The sequence below is a fragment of the Hyla sarda genome, chromosome 6 (genome assembly GCF_029499605.1).
Source record: "Hyla sarda isolate aHylSar1 chromosome 6, aHylSar1.hap1, whole genome shotgun sequence".
NCBI lineage: Eukaryota > Metazoa > Chordata > Amphibia > Anura > Hylidae > Hyla > Hyla sarda.
Window position 1 is genome coordinate 134107141 of NC_079194.1, and position 20705 is coordinate 134127845.

The 20705-nt window shown below is 45.4% G+C and overlaps 1 protein-coding gene across 1 annotated transcript in view; it reads left to right on the forward strand.

Annotated features, from left to right (window-relative positions):
• The first annotated feature begins 4336 nt into the window (after window positions 1–4336).
• The window catches only part of TWF2 (twinfilin actin binding protein 2), a 36144-nt gene continuing 19775 nt past the window's right edge, over window positions 4337–20705 (forward strand). Inside the window, exons 1-2 of the mRNA XM_056525061.1 lie at window positions 4337–4478; window positions 13670–13747. Coding sequence (XP_056381036.1) covers window positions 4454–4478; window positions 13670–13747 — 103 coding nt within the window. The 5' untranslated portion in view covers window positions 4337–4453. The remainder of the gene's footprint in view (window positions 4479–13669; window positions 13748–20705) is intronic.

Here is a 20705-nt window from a genome sequence, read left to right on the forward strand (position 1 = left end):
CAGCAGAGCACTTTTCATCCCCATATGGGGTGTTTTCTGAATCGGGAGAAATTGGGCTTCAAATTTTTAGGAGTATTTTCTGCTATTACCCTTTTAAAAAATTAATTTTTGGGGGGAAAACAAGCATTTTAGGTAAAATTTTTTTTTTTTTTTTTTTACATTTGCAAAAGTCGTGAAACACCTGTGGGGTATTAAGGTTCACTTTATCCCATGTTACATTCCCCGAGGGGTTTAGTTTCCAAAATGGTATGCCATGTGGTTTTTTTTTGCTGTTCTGGCACCATAAGGGCTTCCTAAAGGTAACATGCCCCCCAAAAACCATTTCAGAAAAACGTACTCTCCAAAATCCCCTTGTCGCTCCTTCCCTTCTGAGCCCTCTACTGCGCCCGCCGAACACTTTACATAGACATATGAGGTATGTGCTTACTTGAGAGAAATTGGGCTACAAATACAAGTAAAAATTTTGTCCTTTTACCCCTTGTAAAAATTCAAAAATTGGGTCTACAAGAACATGTGAGTGTAAAAAATGAAGATTGTGAATTTTCTCCTTCACTTTGCTGCTATTTGTGTGAAACACCTAAAGGGTTAAAACGCTGACTGAATGTCATTTTGAATACTTTGGGGGGTGTAGTTTTTATAATGGGGTCATTTATGGGGTATTTCTAATATGAAGACCCTTCAAATCCACTTCAAACCTGAACTGGTCCCTGAAAAATACTGAGTTTGAAAATTTTGTGAAAAATCGGAAAATTGCTGCTGAACTTTGAAGCCCTCTGGTGTCTTCCAAAAGTAAAAACACGTCAATTTTATGACGCAAACATTAAGTAGACATATTGTATATGTGAACCAAAAAAAAATGTATTCGTAATATCCATTTTCCTTACAAGCAGAGAGCTTCAAAGTTAGAAAAATGCTACATTTTCAAATTTTTCATCAAATTTACGGATTTTTCACCAAGAAATGATGCAAGTATCGACAAAAATTTACCACTATGTTAAAGTAGAATATGTCACAAAAAAACTATCTTGGAATCAGAATGATAACTAAAAGCATTCCAGAGTTATTAATGTTTAAAGTGACAGTGGTCAGATGTTCAAAAAACGCTCCGGTCCTTAAGGCCAAAATGGGCTCCGTCCTGAAGGGGTTTAAAAGGAGTATTCCAGGCCAAAACTTTTTTTTATATATATCAACTGGCTCCGAAAAGTTAAACAGATTTGTAAATTACTTCTATTAAAAAATCTTAATCCTTCCAATAGTTATTAGCTTCTGAAGTTGAGTTGCTGTTTTCTGTCTAACTGCTTTCTGATGACTCACGTCCCGGGAACTGTGCAGTTCCTATGGGGATATTCTCCCATCATGTGACATCATCATTGAGCAGTTAGACAAAAAACTTCAGAAGCTAATAACTATTGGAAGGATTAAGATGTTTTAATAGAAGTAATTTACAAATCTGTTTAACTTTCCGGAGCCAGTTGATATATAAAAAAAGTTTTTGCCTGGAATACCCCTTTAACTTCCTATTGTTTCCCCTTTAGTAGTACTTTGCTGTGCCTGCTGCCATCATAACTATAGTAGCCCCCAATAAAACAGTGCCTCACAGATACACAAAGTACCCCGTAGTAGCCTAACACATAAAATCCACCTTAGTGGTCACCCACAATGTGCCCCCCCCCCCTCCACACATGATTTATTCCATAAAAACCCCTTGTGGGTACACATTCAAATAAAAAGGTGGCACTCCATTCAGAGACAAAGGCCTTGATTTACTAAGAGTGGAGTGTAGTTTCTTTGTGGGTTTTAATGCCCTACAAGTATTTTTTCCACATTATTTACTAAGGTTTGCCTATGTTTTGCATAATTCCCTAAGTTGTTTATTTTTTTTAGTTTTTTTATACACATGCTCTGAACTGTGGGGTTTTCCAGAGCTCGAATCCACCACATGTGGGAACATTAGTAAATATATTGGGATTTTTCAAAAATGTTGGGTACCGTACCCACTTTTCCCAACGGTCACACCCCTTTTTCGGGTTTTCTCAGTAAAATGGAGAGTTGTTTGTTTTTTTTCAATTCTTGCGCAAATTCTGGAGCAGACACAATTTCTGGTGCACAACCCGAAAAAACAGGTTGGGTTTAAAGGAAATCTCACCAATGTCACCTGCACTAACCTATCGGTACCGACAGATAGTGCAGGTGAAACTGATGACAACGGTACTAACCTTGTCCTGCTCCGTGGTGGAGATCTTCGGTAATCTACTCCATTAGCTCCGCTCCAGGCACTGGCTTGGGCCACTGGTGGAGCTTACTGACATCACCGAGAGAGAGCAGCAGCGGTTTGGGGCATGGGCGGAGGTTAGTAACGTCACCGCTGCTGCTCCCTACTGGGTCCCGCCGTGAGAGAACAGCGGCGGTGACGTCACTAAGCTCCGCCCGTGCCCCAAGTAGGGTGCCTGGAGTGGAGCTAATGGAGATCACCGAAGATCCCCGCCACGGACCGGGACAAGGTGAGTATCGTTGTCATCAGTGTCACCTGCACAGAATGGGAACAGGTAAGTACCATTGTCATCAGTGTCACCAGCACTACCTGTCGGTACCGACAGGTTAGTGCAGGTGACACTAGTGACAGATTTCCTTTAAATAAATTAGGGCCAAAATGTGACAGTTGACTCTGTTCCTATGATGAATGGCGCGGTGCAGGCTGTATGCGGCTTCTGGTGTAATGACATCACTGCACCGCACCGATCTTTGTCAAGTATTTCAGACCTGTGAGAGCGTATAGCAGGGCAGGCAGCTGGTGTCTCTGCTATAGTATTCAATTATATTGTTGCCCTGAAACCAAAATAATTAAACAAATGTGAAACCGCTACCCTGTGTGCACCCCTGACCAGCAGTGACCAGTACCCAGCCAGCCTATAGTGCCACCTAGAGTGCATTGTACCTGCTAGGCTTCTGTGTCCATAAGGAGCTTGTTAGGCTGGACATTGACAACCTTACACAGAATGAATAACATTAAACCAGTGATTCCGAACCAGGGGGCCTCCAGCTGTTGAAAAACTACAACTCCCAGCATGTCGGACAGTCAAAAGCAACAGCTGGAGGCATACTGGTTGGGAAACACTGCATTATTCTATTATGGTGGTCTAGCCATCGCTTATATTAGGAGCAGACCAGTTCTGAAAACCTTTAGGGTCTATCCACACGTACAGTATTCTGCGCAGATTTGATGCGCAGGTTTTAGGCTCGGTTCAGACTATGGAATTTCCACCTGCAATTGCTCTTTGAAATTGCAGGCGGAAATTCCGCTTGCTAAGATGTATAGTGTAGTGAATGGGTTTCCGTTCACAAATTCACACTTCGGAATTTGTGAAGCGGAATTTGTGAACGGAAAATTTGCTTGGAAATTTCCGCCTGAAGAAAGGGGTTGCTCTTTCTTCAGGCGGAAATCCGCACGGAACACATTACAGTCTATTGGAGACTGCAGTGTCCGCGCGGTCCTAGCGCCGACTGGTTCAGTCAGCGTTGGCCGCACTCGGAATCTCCGGGCGGAAATTTTCTGCCTGGAGATTCCGTAGTCTGAACCTAGCCTTAGAGTTGTGTTCAGTCATTTAGTTTACATTGAAATCTGCAGCAGAGAACTGTACATGTGCTAGTGTTTCCCAATCAGGGTGCCTCCAGCTGTTGCAAAACTACAACTCCCAGCATGCCCGGACAGCCAACGGCTGTCCGGGCATGTTGGGAGTTGTAGTTTTGCAACAGCTGGAGGCACCCTGGTTGGGAAACAGTGGAATAAACCATTAAGCTGTGTTCACACGTTCAGGTTTTTATCATCACATACAAAACCAGGAATAGATGTGAGAAGAGAAGAAGTCTAAGGGGGAGATTTATCAAAACCTATGCTGAGCAAAAGTTCCCAGTTGCCCATAGCAACCAATCAGTTCGCTTCTTTCATTTTTAACAAGGCCTCTGCAAAATGAAAGAAGACATCTGATTGGTTGCTATGGGCAACTGGGCAATTTTTCTTCTGCACAAGTTTTGATAAATCTCACCCTTAGTAAGTCTTTTCTTTATAAATTCCCTCAATTTATAATCTGTTCCCGAAAACCTGAACGTGTGAACACAGCCTACAACAGTTGTCCACATACTGATTATGTCAGCGGCCTTATCCCTAAACCTTATCCCTAAAAATACAAAGTGTGTCCAGAACAACAAGTCCCAGCACGCCTAGACTCAATCACACATTCCAGGCATCCAGTTCTCCCCCTAGAGGCAGCACACACTTACAGGACTCCATCTCCCGACATGCCCCGGGATTCCCAGCATGCTGTGCGACACAGCTTTTGATTCGCACGTCTACTCATACTCCTGTGTAGCTCCACCCCTCGGGCATCCGGCCCCGCCCCTCCCCGCAGGCCAGTGAGAGCCGCTCCCTGATCCCGATTTGTCACGATATCACGACATGGCGCACCAGACCGGTATCCACGGTGAGTACCCGACAGCCTTACGGTCACAAACAGGTATATAGAAGATTTAGCCTCCCTGCCCCCATACAGCAGTGATGGGAAGGGGGGCAGTGTATGGGGGGGACACTGACAGTCAGCTGTCTATGGCAGGAGAAGGGGAGGCCATGCATTGTATCAGCTGTGTGTATTACAGAGTGCCCACCCCCATTATTCTTACCCCTGCACCCCTCACTGACCCCCTGCTGGTGTTTACCCCTCCACCCTGTCCCCATCTTTTTCTCTTCTGGGGTTTTGCTGCAGTGTGTCAGTCTTCTGCCTCTCTCTGCTGCAGGAAATCCTGGGTTGTCACCTGCTGACTGGGCAATTGGTTGTTAAGCAACAGACCGAACCCTTCTAGAAATAAGTAATGCTGTGTGTGCAGCTTCTCTATATGGCAGCTAGCATGTCAAAGGGTGCGGGGGACACCACATGATGGGGGGAGCCCCTTAAAGCGCTTGTCCTGTGAACGACAACTTCCCAGAATCTCCATGAACTCCATTCACTTCTATGGGAGCAGCGAAGAGGGTTGTGTGTGGTATTACAGCTCAGTTCCATTTATGTGGATCAGTGTTTCCCAACCAGGGTGCCTCCAGCTGTTGCAAAACTGCAACTCCCAGCATACCCGGACAGCCTTCGGCTGTCCGGGCATGCTGGGAGTTGTAGTTTTGCAACAGCTGGAGGCACCCAGGTTGGGAAACACAGATGTGAATGGAGCCAAGTTGTAATATCACACACAGGAGTGCTACTGTGTTTGCAAGGAGTTAAAGGGGTAGTCCAGTTCTGAAAAACATATCCCCTATCCTAAGGATAGGGGATAAGTTTCAGATCACGGGGGTCCAACCGCTGGGGCCCCAGCGGTTTTTTGTCATGTCAACAGTGCTCACTGCTGACACCTCTGTTCGTGTCAGGAACTGTCCAGAGCAGCATAGGTTTGCTATGAGGATTTTCTCCTGCTCTGGACAGTTCCTGATATACGGACATCAGGTGTCAGCAGAGAGCACTGTGGACAAGACAAAAAAGAAATTCAAAGAGAAAATAATTTTCTCTGTAGCATACAGCTGCTAAAAAGTACTGGAAGGACAAATATTTTTTTTTAAAGAAGTAATTTATAAATCTGATTAACTTTCTGGCACCAATTGATTTAAAAAAAAAAAAAAATTCCACCAGAGTACCCCTTTAAAAATTTGACTGTGCATGTGCTGTGTTGGGAAGAGCAACATAGACACCAAAAAGGTAAGACAATTTGTTTTTTAAATGATATTTGTCAGAAAACTGGAGCATAGTGAATGACCTCTTAAGATATGTTCACACCACAGAATTCAGATCAGGAATTTTGCTTGGAGATGCGGCTGCACCAATCTAGCATTGGTGTGAATGGGTCTTCCGCTGACCAATAAACACTGTGGAAATTTTGGCGGCAACAGATTAGAAAGAATGTCCGACCCGGAATATCTTAGCGCAAATATCTTCCCCCTTAGAGTAGGGTCACACGGAACAGATCTGCAGCACATTCTACGCTGTGGATCCTCCAATGATGGACCATACAGTGAGCCTCCAGCTGTGCCTGCCTGCCTGCTCCTAGTGGCAATCCACCATTACGAGCAGACACACAGCGATCTGCGAGTCGCCATGCTTATGCGCAATGTACTCGCAGACATCGTGACTGCTTCCCCTGCTCCCTGAGCTAGGCCGAGAGCAACCGCGATGTGTGCGAGTACACTCCGCATGCGTGCAGCGACTCACACATCGCAGTGTGTCTGCTCATAGCGTCGTATTGCTGCTCCAAGCAGGCACATGTTAAGTCACCATGCAGGGATCCTTCAGTAGTGGATCCACAGCGTAAAATAAGCTGTGGGTCTGCTCCAGTGAACGTACCCTTGCGTATTTTTGCTGCAGATTTTGCTTCCCATTGACTTCAAGGGGCAGCGAAATTTGCAGAGACAGATCTGCAGCAGAAAATATGCATGTGTGACCCCACCCTTAAAGTGGATTATGTAGGTGTGGACATATCTTAAAGGATTACACCGGTGGGAGACAATTTATCCCTTATCCATAGAATAGGGAATAAGGGTCAGTTTGCGGAAGGTCCAATCGCTGGGACCCCACCTCAATCTCCTGCACAGCACCTGGGCTCTCCCATGCAGGCAGCTGTGTCAACCCTTGCCCGAGGTGGTGGTCAACCTGCCCCCTCCATGAGGGCCGGAGATACACACACTGTATATATGCATTGAGCAGGGAGGGGACGTGACGGCCAACGCTTCATGTAGGGATCGACATAGCTCCGTGCATGGAAGAGCTGGGGCACCGTGCAAGAGATCACAGGGGGCACAGCAGTTGGACTCCCCGCGTTCTGACACTTATCTCCTATCCTGCATCGGAGTACTCCTTTAAAGGGGTATTCCAGGGAAAAAACTTTTATTTTTATTTATTTTTTTAGATAACCTGGCTCCAGAAAGTTAAACAGATTTGTAAATTACTTCTATTAAAAAATCTTAATCCTTCCAATAGTTATCAGCTGCTGAAGTTGAGTTGTTCTTTTTCTGTCTGACCACAGTGCTCTCTGCTGACACCTGTCTGTCGGTCTCAGGAACTGTCCGGAGCATAAGAGGTTTGCTATGGGGATTCGCTCCTACTCTGGACAGCTCCCGAGACAGTCGTCATCAGACAGCAGTTAGACAGAAAAGAACAACTCAACTCCAGTAGCTGATAAGTAGAAAATAAATTTAAAAAGAAAAACTTCCTCTGTAGTATACAGCAGCTGATAAGTACTGGAAGGATTAAGATTTTTTTTAATAGAAGTAATTTACAAATCTGTTTAACTTTCTGGAGCCAGTTGAGATAGATATATATGTATTTATATATATATATATATATATCTATATATCTATCTATGTGTGTGTTTTTTTCCTGGATAACCCCTTTAATATGTGTGTACCCTTCCAATTGTATCCAGCCCTCTGTGAGCTAAACTACCTGCATTCTGTCATTTCCCTCTCCTGGTGGTGCAGTGTGGTGGGTATACCTGTAGGGGGCACCAGCAGCACATTACTCATTGACTTTTCATTGTTCCTTCCTTGTCCCTGATATGATGCTGTGAATTCCCTCTAGATGTCCTATTCCTCTATTAATATGCAACTTGCACTTGTGCCAGGAATGTCCTCCTGGATTTCCAGCACCCTTCCTGCCCCCTCTTACCATTGCTGCGCCGGGCACTTCTCTTTCTTGTTTCTCACCCCCCAGGACGGGTCGATACCTGTTACCAAGAATTTACCATTGCTCTTCCCTTCTACTAGATCGTCTATGGCTGGTGCAAAAATAGACGTAGAATTATATCAAGATCGACTAATTCAGGAGCCGGTGTGGTCATAACCCTGCAGTAAATCTCACAGCTGAGGGTTTGTTTTAGTGTATTCAGTCAAGCCCATCCTGTATGAAGTAAACCGCCTGTGGTTTTACCATATTTTGCAGTCTTTTTTTTCTTCCCCAGACTGTGCCTCCCATGCTCCCTACTCCGGGGGAAAACTTATTTTTATTTTTTTATTTTTTTTTAGCATATAGTTTTCTGGCATATATAATAAAAAAAAAAAAAATTCTTTATCTTTATGGTGTCTTTATGTTGCTCTTCCCAACACAGCACATGCACATGCAAATTATTAAAGGGGTACTCCGGTGGAAAACATATTATTATTTTTTTTTTCAATCAACTGGTGCCAAAAAGTTAAAGGGGTATTCCAGGCCAAAACTTTTTTTTATATATATCAACTGGCTCCGGAAAGTTAAACAGATTTGTAAATTACTTCTATTAAAAAATCTTAATCCTTCCAATAGTTATTAGCTTCTGAAGTTGAGTTGTTGTTTTCTGTCTAACTGCTCTCTGATGACTCACGTCCCGGGAGCTGTGAATGATGGGAGAATATCCCCATAGGAACTGCGCAGCTCCGTGACATCATCATTGAGCAGTTAGACAGAAAACTTCAGAAGCTAATAACTATTGGAAGGATTAAGATTTTTTAATAGAAGTCATTTACAAATCTGTTTAACTTTCCGGAGCCAGTTGAGATATATATATATGTGTATATATATATATATATGTGTGTGTGTTTTGCCTGGAATACCCCTTTAAACAGATTTGTAAATTACTGTTAAAAAATCTTAATCCTTCCAGTACTTATTAGAAAATGATTTCTCTTCTGTCACCACCCAGTGCTCTCTGCTGACATCTCTGTCCATTTTAGGAACTGTCCCGAGCAGGAGAAAATCCCCATAGCAAACATATGCTGCTCTGGACAGTTTCTAAAATGAAATAAAAAAAAGCACAAACGGATGCGCTCCGTAGTGTAACACCAAAGGCGAGTTGGTAACGCTAAGTGTGAATTGCGCTTACCACATGAAGTTGTACTCCAACCAAGCACAACAATGGAACAGGGCGTATCATCAAAGGGTCTCTGCAGCTTCGTCCCGCTGAAATAGAATCACGATAAAAACAAGCAATCTCCAGGTAGCAGAGCGGGATCAATGGAAGCGCTGAGACCAGATAAGAAGTTAAAAGGATTTATTTCCCATAATGCAACGCGTTGCATGGTCACCCGCTTCCTCAGGCAAGATGCCTGAGGAAGCGGGTGACCGTGAAACGCGTTGCATTATGGGAAATAAATCCTTTTAACTTCTTATCTGGTCTCAGCGCTTCCATTGATCCCGCTCTGCTACCTGGAGATTGCTTGTTTTTATCGAGTTTCTAAAATGGACAGAGGTGTCAGCAGAGAGCACTTTGGTTGTGACAGAAGAGAAATCCAAAAAGAAAAGAATTTCTTCTGTAGTATACAGCTGCTTAAAAGTACTGGAAGGATTAAGATTTTTTAATAGAAGTCATTTACAAATCTGTTAAACTTTCTGGCACCAGTTGATTTAAAAAAAAAAGTTTTCCAACGGAGTACCCCTTTCAAACAGTGAAAACTTTCCAACGATAGGTTTGTATTCCTAGACTCCAGTGCATGTGGGATGTCAGGTGGACATTTATAGCATAGCAGGGTCCCCAAGAAGACACAGGGTATAACCTTAGAGCAGTGTTTCCCAACCAGTGTGCCTCCAGCTGTTGCAAAACTACAACTCCCAGCATGCCCGGACAGCCAAAGGCTGTCCGGGCATGCTGGGAGTTGTAGTTTTGCAACAGCTGGAGACACACTGGTTTGGAATGATTGCCTTAGAATAACATACACTAGTGCTCAGCTGTATGCTTACAGGGGACTATAATCGTATTGGTGCCGTTACTGCTCCCAGAGCGCCCATCACCAAACTATTGCCATAAAGGGGTGTATAACAAAAGAACAATTGGCCTCCCTAAGAACAGCTATAAGGAAGAAACAAAACCAAGGAGGACTGGCATTACTAGTGTCTTGCTGGGACATGTAGTTCCCCACAACGCACGATCCAAGGGCCTGATTTTGATGTGACGCATAAGGGATGTGTTGCAGTGGTTCAATCTATTCGCTGCTATTTATATGGTAAATGACGATGAATTCACAGCATCGCCGCCCACGTCCTGGGCTCTGGGTACGCTGCTATGATGCAGCCTGTGAGGGGGATTTCTGGGGGTGTATATGACATGACTTCATAGAAGGGATGAGGTGCAGGGGCGATATTGGAGGAAGGGATGAGTTTACATATATGGATAATATACTAAATATGTGACATAAGGTAGAGATTATGGGGCAGGGAGGTTTCTATGCTGCTTTTCAGTCGTGTAGTCCTGTATTATAAAGGGTTAACAGGATAAATTAGGGACGTGCTAAATATACGGCTTTGGTACTTATCCATAAAACTGGAGGAGGGTGGAGCAGCTGGTCAGACACTGGGCTCTGGATTTGGCCATACACTGGGCTCTGGATGTGGCCATACACTGGGCTCTGGATGTGGCCATACACTGGGCTCTGGATGTGGCCATACACTGGGCTCTGGATGTGGCCATACACTGGGCTCTGGATGTGGCCATACACTGGGCTCTGGATGTGGCCATACACTGGGCTCTGGATTTGGCCATACACTGGGCTCTGGATGTGGCCATACACTGGGCTCTGGATGTGGCCATACACTGGGCTCTGGATGTGGCCATACACTGGGCTCTGGATGTGGCCATACACTGGGCTCTGGATGTGGCCATACACTGGGCTCTGGATGTGGCCATACACTGGGCTCTGGATGTGGCCATACACTGGGCTCTGGATGTGGCCATACACTGGGCTCTGGATGTGGCCATACACTGGGCTCTGGATGTGGCCATACACTGGGCTCTGGATGTGGCCATACACTGGGCTCTGGATGTGGCCATACACTGGGCTCTGGATGTGGCCATACACTGGGCTCTGGATGTGGCCATACACTGGGCTCTGGATGTGGCCATACACTGGGCTCTGGCTGGACCGGTGGTTGGGTGCTGGGGTCTGGATATGGCGGGAACTGTGGTCAGACATGCCACTTCCTGTAGGTTATGCCTAGCCTCCGTTGCCTCCTGTATGCTAGAAGTCCTCAGCACCACCTCCTGCAGGTTACAGTTGCCCAGCCCCTGCTGCTTCCTGTAGGTTACAAGTGCCCAGCCACTGAATCCACCTGTAGGTTACAAGTGCCCGGTGCCACCTCCTATGGGTTACGAACGCCCAGCTCCTAACATCTCCTGTAGGTTACAACAAGTGCTCAGCACTGCCTCCTGTAGGTTACAAATGCCCAGTACCACCTCCTTTTGGTTACAGTTGCCCAGCCCCTGCTGCTTCCTGTAGGTTACAAATGCCCAGTACTGCCTCCTGCAGGCTAGAAGTGCCCAGCCACTGAATCACTGTAGGTTACAAGTGCCTGGTGCCACCTCCTTTTGGTAATGGGGTTATGGATGCCCAGTACTGCCTCCTGCAGGCTACAAGTGCCCTACTCCTATCATCTCCTGTAGATTACTGTTGCACAGCCACTGAATCCTCCTGTAGGTTACAAGTGCCCAGTGCCAATTCCTGTGGGTTACGAGTGCCCTGTTCCTAATGTCCCCTGTAGGTTACAAATGCTCAGCACTGCCTGCTGTAGGTTACAAGTGCCCAGGACCACCTCCTTTTGGTAATGGATGCCCAGCACTGCATCCTGCAGGCTACAAGTGCCCTACTCCTAACATCTCCTGTAGATTACAGTTGCCCAGCCACTGATTCCTCCTGTAGGTTACAAGTGCCCACAGCGCTTGTCAGGTCCGGCCCTGCTTGACCGAAGCCGAGCTAAGGGCCGGAAAAATTCACCTGCCCGGCGCCCGGAACTGCATGTTCCCGGCATCAGGCGATTGGAATTCCACATCCCTGCACTATAGTGGCTAACTGACACAGCGCAGCATGTGGAGACCATATAGTGGCTGAATGACACAGTGTGGAGGTGTTGGCAGCATGAGGAGACCATATAGTGGCTGAATGGCACAGTGTGGAGGTGTTGGCAGCATGAGGACACCATATAGTGGCTGAATGACACAGCTTAGATGAGGCTGAAGCATGAGGAGACCATATAGTGGCTGAATGACATAGCGTGGAGGTGTTGGCAGCATGAGGACACTATATAGTGGCTGAATGGCACAGCTTGGATGATGCTGAAGCATGAGGAGACCATATAGTGGCTGAATGACACAGCGTGGAGGTGTTGGCAGCATGAGGAGACCATATAGTGGCTGAATGACACAGCTTAGATGAGGCTGAAGCATGAGGAGACCATATAGGGACTGAATGACACAGCGTGGAGGTGTTGGCAGCATGAGGACACCATATAGTGGATGAATGGCACAGCTTAGATGAGGCTGAAGCATGAGGAGGCCATATAGTGGCTGAATGACACAGCGTGGAGGTGTTGGCAGCATGAGGACACCATATAGTGGCTGAATGACACAGCTTGGATGAGGCTGAAGCATGAGGAGACCATATAGTGGCTGAATGACACAGCGTGGAGGTGTTGGCAGCATGAGGGCACCATATAGTGGATGAATGACACAGCTTGGATGAGGCTGAAGCATGAGGAGACCATATAGTGGCTGAATGACACAACGTGGAGATGTTGGCAGCATGAGGAGACCATATAGTGGCTGAATGACACAGCGTGGAGATGTTGGCAGCATGAGGAGACCATATAGTGGCTGAATGACACAGTGTGGAGGTGTTGGCAGCATGAGGAGACCCTATAGTGGCTGAATGACACAGTGTGGAGGTGTTGGCAGCATGAGGACACCATATTGTGGATGAATGGCACAGTGTGGAGGTGTTGGCAGCATGAGGACACCATATAGTGGCTGAATGACACAGCGTGGAGGTACTGGCACCATGAGGACACCATATAGTGGCTTAATGACTCAGCGTGGAGGTGTTGGCAGCATGAGGAGACCATATAGTGGATGAATGGCACAGCCCGGAGTTGGCTGAAGGAGGAGACAATAGGGCCTCATAATCTCTAAGATTAAAAGATGATTTTTGATGCTAGTGCCAACTCCTGTGGGTTACGAGTACCCAGCACTGCATCCTGCAAGTGCCCGGCCCTAATGTCTCCTATAGGTTACAATTGCCTATTGTCAACTCCTGTGGGTCACGAGTGCCCAGCACTGCATCCCTGACGTCTCCTGTAGGTCACAGGGGCCTGGTATCATAGACCTTTTTATACAAATATTTTTATTAGGAATATTGGAGAGGTGTCATTCTGGTATGACCACTAGTCACAACCATTATAATAGGTGACAGGTTGCGGGGGGCACAGTGACACTTAAAATTGTTGGTCATAAATGGCAGGAGTTCCAGCGAGTCCAGGGTCACCTTCGGTGTGTGTTTATCCTGAGTATCCTGGAGACGTGACCCCCTCAACCCATTAATCATGGACGGTGTGGAAACCCGGTAACATCTGTAAAGCAGTCCTTGGCACTTATGGGCATGAACTGCTGCCCTCTTCCCCTGAGTAACATGACAGAGATAGCGCCTGTGTTTATCCCTCTTGTATTAAGCAGCCCCTCCCTGTGCCCCTGACTATATTTGGGAGGTTATGCTGTCAGGGATCGAGTTTAGCTCATGTGCTGTTGCCCATTTGTAGTTGATCCCAGACAGACGGCCTGCAGCCTCCCCTCCCGCAGCCCTCTCCTCGCTCTCTCTCTAGCTGACTCACCGGTATGTTCTTGGTTCTTATAGCTACCCCAGAACTGAAGGAATTCTTCGCAAAGGCTCGAAATGGATCTATCCGGCTGATAAAAGTGGTCATCGAAGATGGTGAGTGTCTAAGACAGTGTTTCCCAACCAGGGTGCCTCCAGCTGTTGCAAAACTACAATTCCCAGCATGCCCGGACAGCCAGAGGCTGTCCGGGCATGCTGGGAATTGTAGTTTTGCAACAGCTGGAGGCACCCTGGTTGGGAAACACTGGTCTAAGGGGCTTGGGGTGGGCTTTTATTTGTTTGAAATGTACTTTTGTAGTGTCATGTTCATAAACTTGTGAAGAAATGTTGTTTATAGCCTCCATTCCCCATAAGGTAAAATATCCTTTTCTGCTGAATCATTCTCCTCTGTTAGGTTGGGTTCACATCACGTTTTCTCCCATACGGAAGCGCATACGGCAGGGGGGAGCTAAAAACTCGCACTCCCGTATACCTTTCTATGCGCTCCCGTATGTAATTCATTCCAATGAGCCGGCCAGAGTGAAACGTTCGGTCCAGTTGGCTCATTTTTGCGCTTTTCCCCCCCGACCTAAAACTGTGGTCAACCACGGTTTTAGGTCCGGTTGTAAAAGTGCATACTGCGCAAAAATTAGCCGGCCGGAGTAAAACGTTCGGTCCGGTCGGCTCATTTTTGCGCTATTTCCCCCCGACCTAAAACTGTGGTCAACCACGGTTTTAGGTCCGGTTGTAAAAGCGCATACTGCGCAAAAATGAGCCGACCGAACGTTTCACTCCGGCCGGCTCATTGAAATGACTTGCATACGGGAGCGCATACGGGAGCGCAAGGTTTCAGCTCCCCCCTGCCGTATGCGCTTCCGTATGGGAGGAAACGTGATGTGAACCCAGCCTTAGATTGGTAACAATTCCACTGGTCCATTTCAGTTGTATCTGTTTTTTAGGAAAGCTGGGTGACTGTGTCACAGATGTTCCCTACAGCTACCCAGACTCTTAAGTTATGTTGAGCTGTGAACATACTGCTGTGTAACTTTGTCATTCAGAACTCTGAAAAGGCTGGGTGACAGTCACTGTGGAAGTTCAGGGTTGGTTGTTACCCAGCTTTCCTAAAACCTATAACTAAGTAGAGCAGGGCATTGAATTTACTGTGGATATCTTGCCCCTTGAAGTCCTGAAAGGGGTAGGTTCGTTCTGGGGGTACTCTATGTTCCCAGTTTCCATGTTTCTGTAAAACTATTAAGTATGACATATAATGATTAGGAAGAGATATGAACAATTTGTCTGTGCAGACTGCATGAACCACAAGTCCCAGCAATCAGACTCGCATATAGACATGCGAGCCTTAGGCTGCGTTCACACTGCCATCTAGACCCGTCCCGTTCTTCTCCCGTCAAAAATAAAAACGGACTTTAAAAAAAAAAAAATACTGACAATAACGGATGCAAAGGGATGTTATCCGTTTGGATTCGTTATTGTTCAGTTAATAAATCCCAAAAAAAATTTTTTTATTCTTTTGTTCTGAGCATGCTCAGAAGTAAAAACGGATCAAAAAACAGATTGAAAAAACGGATGACATTAAAGGCTCATCCATTTTCCATAGACTTCAATGTTAAATTTACTGTATCCGTTTTTTCTTCAGTTTTTTTGACGGAAGAAAAAATTCTGCCGTCAAAAAAACGGAAATGAGTGCAGACAGATTATAAAAAAATCCCATTGACATGAATGGGATTTTTTAAAAACTGATTTTAATCTGTTTACAGCCTGCAAGAACGAAACCGAAACGGGGACAGACAGCCGTGTGAACGCACTCCTAGTAGTGAATTTCCTTGGCTCATATATTTTTTATTTATCAGCAGCGGTTGCTGTACGGCTGACCTGAAGAACGCTGAGTCATTGTTTAATGACAAGCCCTGTAAAGGTTTTTGTTTTATTAAAGAGTCCCTACCATTTGGAAAATGTTTGACACGTTACAGAGAAATGTAAAAGCTTTTTATCGACTGGGTTCTTAGTGCTGAGACCCCCACTGATCAGCAGAGCAAGCGGGGAGAAGCATGCAGTTGTGCGCTTCGCCTGGCTTGCTTAGATCTCTGTCCAGTTGCCCCAGACCGTGGAGCCATTCTAGTGCAACTGGACAGAGATCCCAGCGAGCCTGGAAGTGAAGTGCATAACTGCACGCTTCTTCCTATTCATTCTAATGATCTCGGTGTAAATGGGCCCTTAGGGTATTTTCACACAATGGCCCAGATTTATCAAACTGTGTGAGAGAAAAAGTGGAGGGATTTTTCCACAGCAACCAATCACAGCTCAGCTAACAAGCTGAGGTAAAGTGAAAGCTGAGCTCTGATTGGTCGCTGTGGGAAAATCCCTCCACTTTTTCTCTCACACAGTTTGATAAATCTGGGCCAATGTGGATTTCCACATCCTAAACAGAGCGATGTCATTAAACCTTGCTTCCATTAACTTCAATGGGAGCTGGAGAAAACACCCTGAAGCTCCCTTTTAATGGAAGTCAATGGAAGCCTTAGCGCTGGCTCCCCCTGCTCGGTCTATGGCAGTGGTCTTCAAACTGTGGCCCTCCAGATGTTGCAAAACTACAACTCCCAGCATGCCCGGACAGCCAACGGCTGTCCGGGCATTCTGGGAATTGTAGTTTTGCAACATCTGGAGGGCCACAGTTTGAAGACCACTGGTCTATGGCTCAGAGAAAGCCGCAGCGATAATCCTGTGTGAACTTATCCTTATAATAAGATCCGCTTCTAAATGTCCCATGGTACAATGGTCCTGGATAGCTCGGTACAGTTCCAGCCAGTTCAGAACCTTTAGTGCACTACCATAGTGTGGAGCCTGATGACAGTCTGAATGTGTGACCAATACCCAGGCATAAGAAGGCTAGTGCTGGTGACCAACTGTCCGGGGGGATAAAGCTCCACCAAATGTGGGCTAAGGTACCAGCAGCCTTATTTCACTGACAAGGAGGTAGTATTGGGGTAAATCCCGGAAAGCCAATAGGACCATCTCATCTATAATGGAGTCTCCGTGATGCCTACAGGTGGTTTACACAGGATTTTTGAGCAGCTGTGAGATAAAGCATTCCGTGCTACCAGTATCACATCATAGCTCCTGGACAAACCCTTGGACAGCTTAGGGCCGGTTCACACTACGATACAGCTGGGGGAGCGAAAACCGGGTGCTCCCATATCCCAGCCAGACCCGGCCCGTATGTAATGCATTTCAATGAGCCGAGTGGAGTCAATCTCTGACTATGGTTGGCTCATTTTTGCCCCGTATACGGTTCTCTAACCGGATCTAAAACCGTGGTCTACCACGGTTTTAGGTCCGGTGAGAAAACCGTATATGGGGCCAAAATGAGCCGACCGGAGTCAGCGTTTGACTCCGCTCAGCTCTTTCAAATGAATGGAGTTCAGGCTGGATACTGGAGCGCCCAGTTTTTGCTCCCCCCAGCCATATCCGGTTCCCGTATTGCCAAATCGTAGAGTGAATACAGCCTAAGAAGAGTCATTAAAAAAAGAATTTAAATAGAGTCAACAGAGCGGTGTATTTTAAAGAGTGGGAACTGAGTAAATGGCGTAGTTATAGATAAAAATCACTATTATTGTTATATTCTCAAATGTTATCCAACGTTTACGTTCAAGCATGTGGTACAAGCGAGTCAATCGGCTGCCGATCCATTAGGAGACCTCCAGGTCGGAGAATTGGGGTTTGAATGAGTTTTATACCTTTCCAATAGACTTTGGGGGGGAATCTTCACGTTTAGTATAAGGTGTACGGGCACTGGATATTATACATGTAATTTATGGTGGAGAAGAAAGTGTTAAGGTATTGTTAGACAAGATCCTTAAGCAGGAACATCATGAACATTGAGGAGCTCGGTGTCAGCAGGGACTGATAAGTAAATCCTTGTGTGTCCTCTGTGTCTTGTCACCGCTGACCAAGAGGAGGGAGCCCCGGAGATGTGTTAAACAGCTCCTGGAAAATGCACGTCGTCATATGGAATGCTCCAGCTCAGAATAGCTACAAGATAAACACATTCTGACGAGAGACGCAGACGTCTGTTTATAAAGGAGCGTGCCAGTCTATGCCACCAATGTGATCATATGCTCCTTAAAGGGGTACTCCGGTGGAAAACTTTTTTTTTTTAAATCAACTGGTGCCAGAAAGTTAAACAGATCCTTCCAGTACTTATCAGTTGCTGTATGCTCGACAGGAAGTTCTTTTCTTTTTGAATTTCCTTTCTGTCTGACCACGGTGCTCTCTGCTGACAACTCTGTCCATGTCAGGAACTGTCCAGAGCAGGAGAGGTTTACTATGGGGATTTTCTCCTGCACTGGACAGTTCCTGACATGATAGTAGGAAAAAATGACCTTTAGCCAGGCGCTCGGGGATCCAAAGAGATCTCACAACCAATTCATGGAAGTGAGTATAAGTTCAAGCTTTATTGGTATAGAACAACAACGCGTTTCATGGTTAGCATACCCCTTCTTCAGTCTACAAATCTGAAGGGGTATGCTAACCCCGAAACGCGTTGTTGTATACCAATATAGCTTGAACTTATACTCACTTCCATGACTTGGTTGTGAGATCTCTTTGGATTCTTGAGCGCCTGGCTAAAGGTCATTTTTTCCTACTTTCCTAGTTCACCAACAGGATCTCCCTCTGGACCCATCCTGAAGACCTGCGGGCCTGCACGGATTCCTTCACTATCACCTCAGATTGAGGTTACATGCGTATCTAATATACGCTCCAGGTGAGCGGCCATCTATCAGACCCTCCACTTGTCCCCACTCCATGTGGGGTTTGATTCATTATTTAGGGTATTGCACTAGGCGCCTCCTTGGGCCTTCTCTTTTTTCTTTGTTTACAAGTTCCTGACATGGACAGAGGTGTCAGCAGAGAGCACTGTGGTCAGACAGAAAGGTAATTCAAAAAGAAAAGAACTTCCTGTGGAGCATACAGCAGCTTATAAGTACTGGAAGGATTAAGATTTTTAAATAGAAGTAATTTACAAATCTGTCTAACTTTCTGGCACCAGTTGATTTAAAAAAATTATTTTTTCCAGGGGAGTACCCCTTTAACCCCTTAAGGACTCAGGTCGTAAACGTACGTCCTGGTGCGGTTGTACTTAACGCACCAGGTAGTACATTTACGTCCTAAGCATAACCACGGGCATCGGAGCGATGCCCGTGTCATGCGCGGCTGATCCCGGCTGCTGATCGCAGCCAGGGACCCGCCGGCAATGGCCGACGCCCGCGATCTCGCGGGCGTCCGCCATTAACCCCTCAGGTGCCGGGATCAATACAGATCCCGGCATCTGCGGCAGTGCGCGATTTGAATGAATGATCGGATCGCCCGCAGTGCTGCTGCGGGGATCCGATCATTCATAACGCTGCACGGAGGTCCCCTCTCCTTCCTCCGTGCGGCTCCCGGCGTCTCCTGCTCTGGTCTGTGATCGAGCAGACCAGAGCAGGAGATGACCGATAATACTGATCTGTTCTATGTCCTATACATAGAACAGATCAGTATTAGCAATCATGGTATTGCTATGAATAGTCCCCTATGGGGACTATTCAAGTGTAAAAAAAAATGTAAAAGTAAAAGTAAAAAAAAAGTGAAAAATCCCCTCCCACAATAAAAAAGTAAAACGTCCGTTTTTTCCTATTTTACCCCCAAAAAGCGTAAAATTATTTTTTTATAGACTTATAGACCTATTTGGTATCGCCGCGTGCGTAAATTTCCGAACTATTAAAATAAAATGTTAATGATCCCGTACGGTTAACGGCGTGAACGAAAAAAAAAAAGTAAAAAATTCCTACTTTTTTAATACATTTTATTAAAAAAAAAATTATAAAAAATGTATTAAAAGTTTTTTATATGCAAATGTGGTATCAAAAAAAAAGTACAGATCATGGCGCAAAAAATTAGCCCCCATACCGCCACTTATACGGAAAAATTAAAAAGTTATAGGTCATCAAAATAAAGGGATTATAAACGTACTAATTTGGTTAAAAAGTTTGTGATTTTTTTAAGCGCAACAATAATATAAAAGTATGTAATAATGGGTATCATTTTAATCGTATTGACTCTCAGAATAAAGAACACATGTCCTTTTTACCGTAAATTGTACGGCGTGAAAACGAAACCTTCCAAAATTAGCAAAATTGCGTTTTTCGTTTTAATTTCCCCACAAAAATAGTGTTTTTTGGTTGCGCAATACATTTTATGGCATAATGAGTTATGTCATTACAAAGGACAACTGGTCGCGCAAAAAACAAGCCCTTATACTAGTTTGTGGATGAAAATATAAAAGAGTTATGATTTTTAGAAGGCGAGGAGGAAAAAATGAAAACGTAAAAATTAAATTGTCTGAGTCCTTAAGGCCAAAATGGGCTGAGTCCTTAAGGGGTTAAAGAGCAACAGAAAGCCGAGACCTGTAGTGACACTGAAAGTGTTGTTAGTCAAGTGTTTCCCAACCGGGGTGCCTCCAGCTGTTGCAAAACTACAACTCCCAGCATGCCCGGACAGCCAAAGGCTGTCCGGGCATGCTGGGAGTTGTAGTTTTGCAACAGTCGGAGGCACCCCGGTTGTAAAACAGTGTATTAGTCATTATGATAAACAAGGGGGAGTTTGACTATTTATTAAAGGGCTGGGGTCCAGTCATATGTCACTGTGTAATGGAAAGCATCACAGCCTTGTATTGGACTTTTGGGGAGATTTATCAAAGCGTGTGCAGAAGAACAGCGGAGCAGTCGCCCATAGCAACCAATCAGATTGCTTCTATTATTTATACAGTCTTCAGATAAATACAAGAAGCAATCTGATCGGTTGCTTTTACTGCTCTGCTGTTTCTCTGCATAAGCTCCCCTTTTAGCTCCTCACCATTTTTTTTTTAGATCTCTACTTGTTGTCAGTGAATAGAAACATTCATTTGTTTTGTCCTGAGGATAGCTGAGGGTTTAGTACAATTAAAGTTAAACACAACAGCAGCCTAAATCTCTCTGCTGTCCTGTTCCACTGTATCAGTTCGGGTAAAATGTATCTGGAG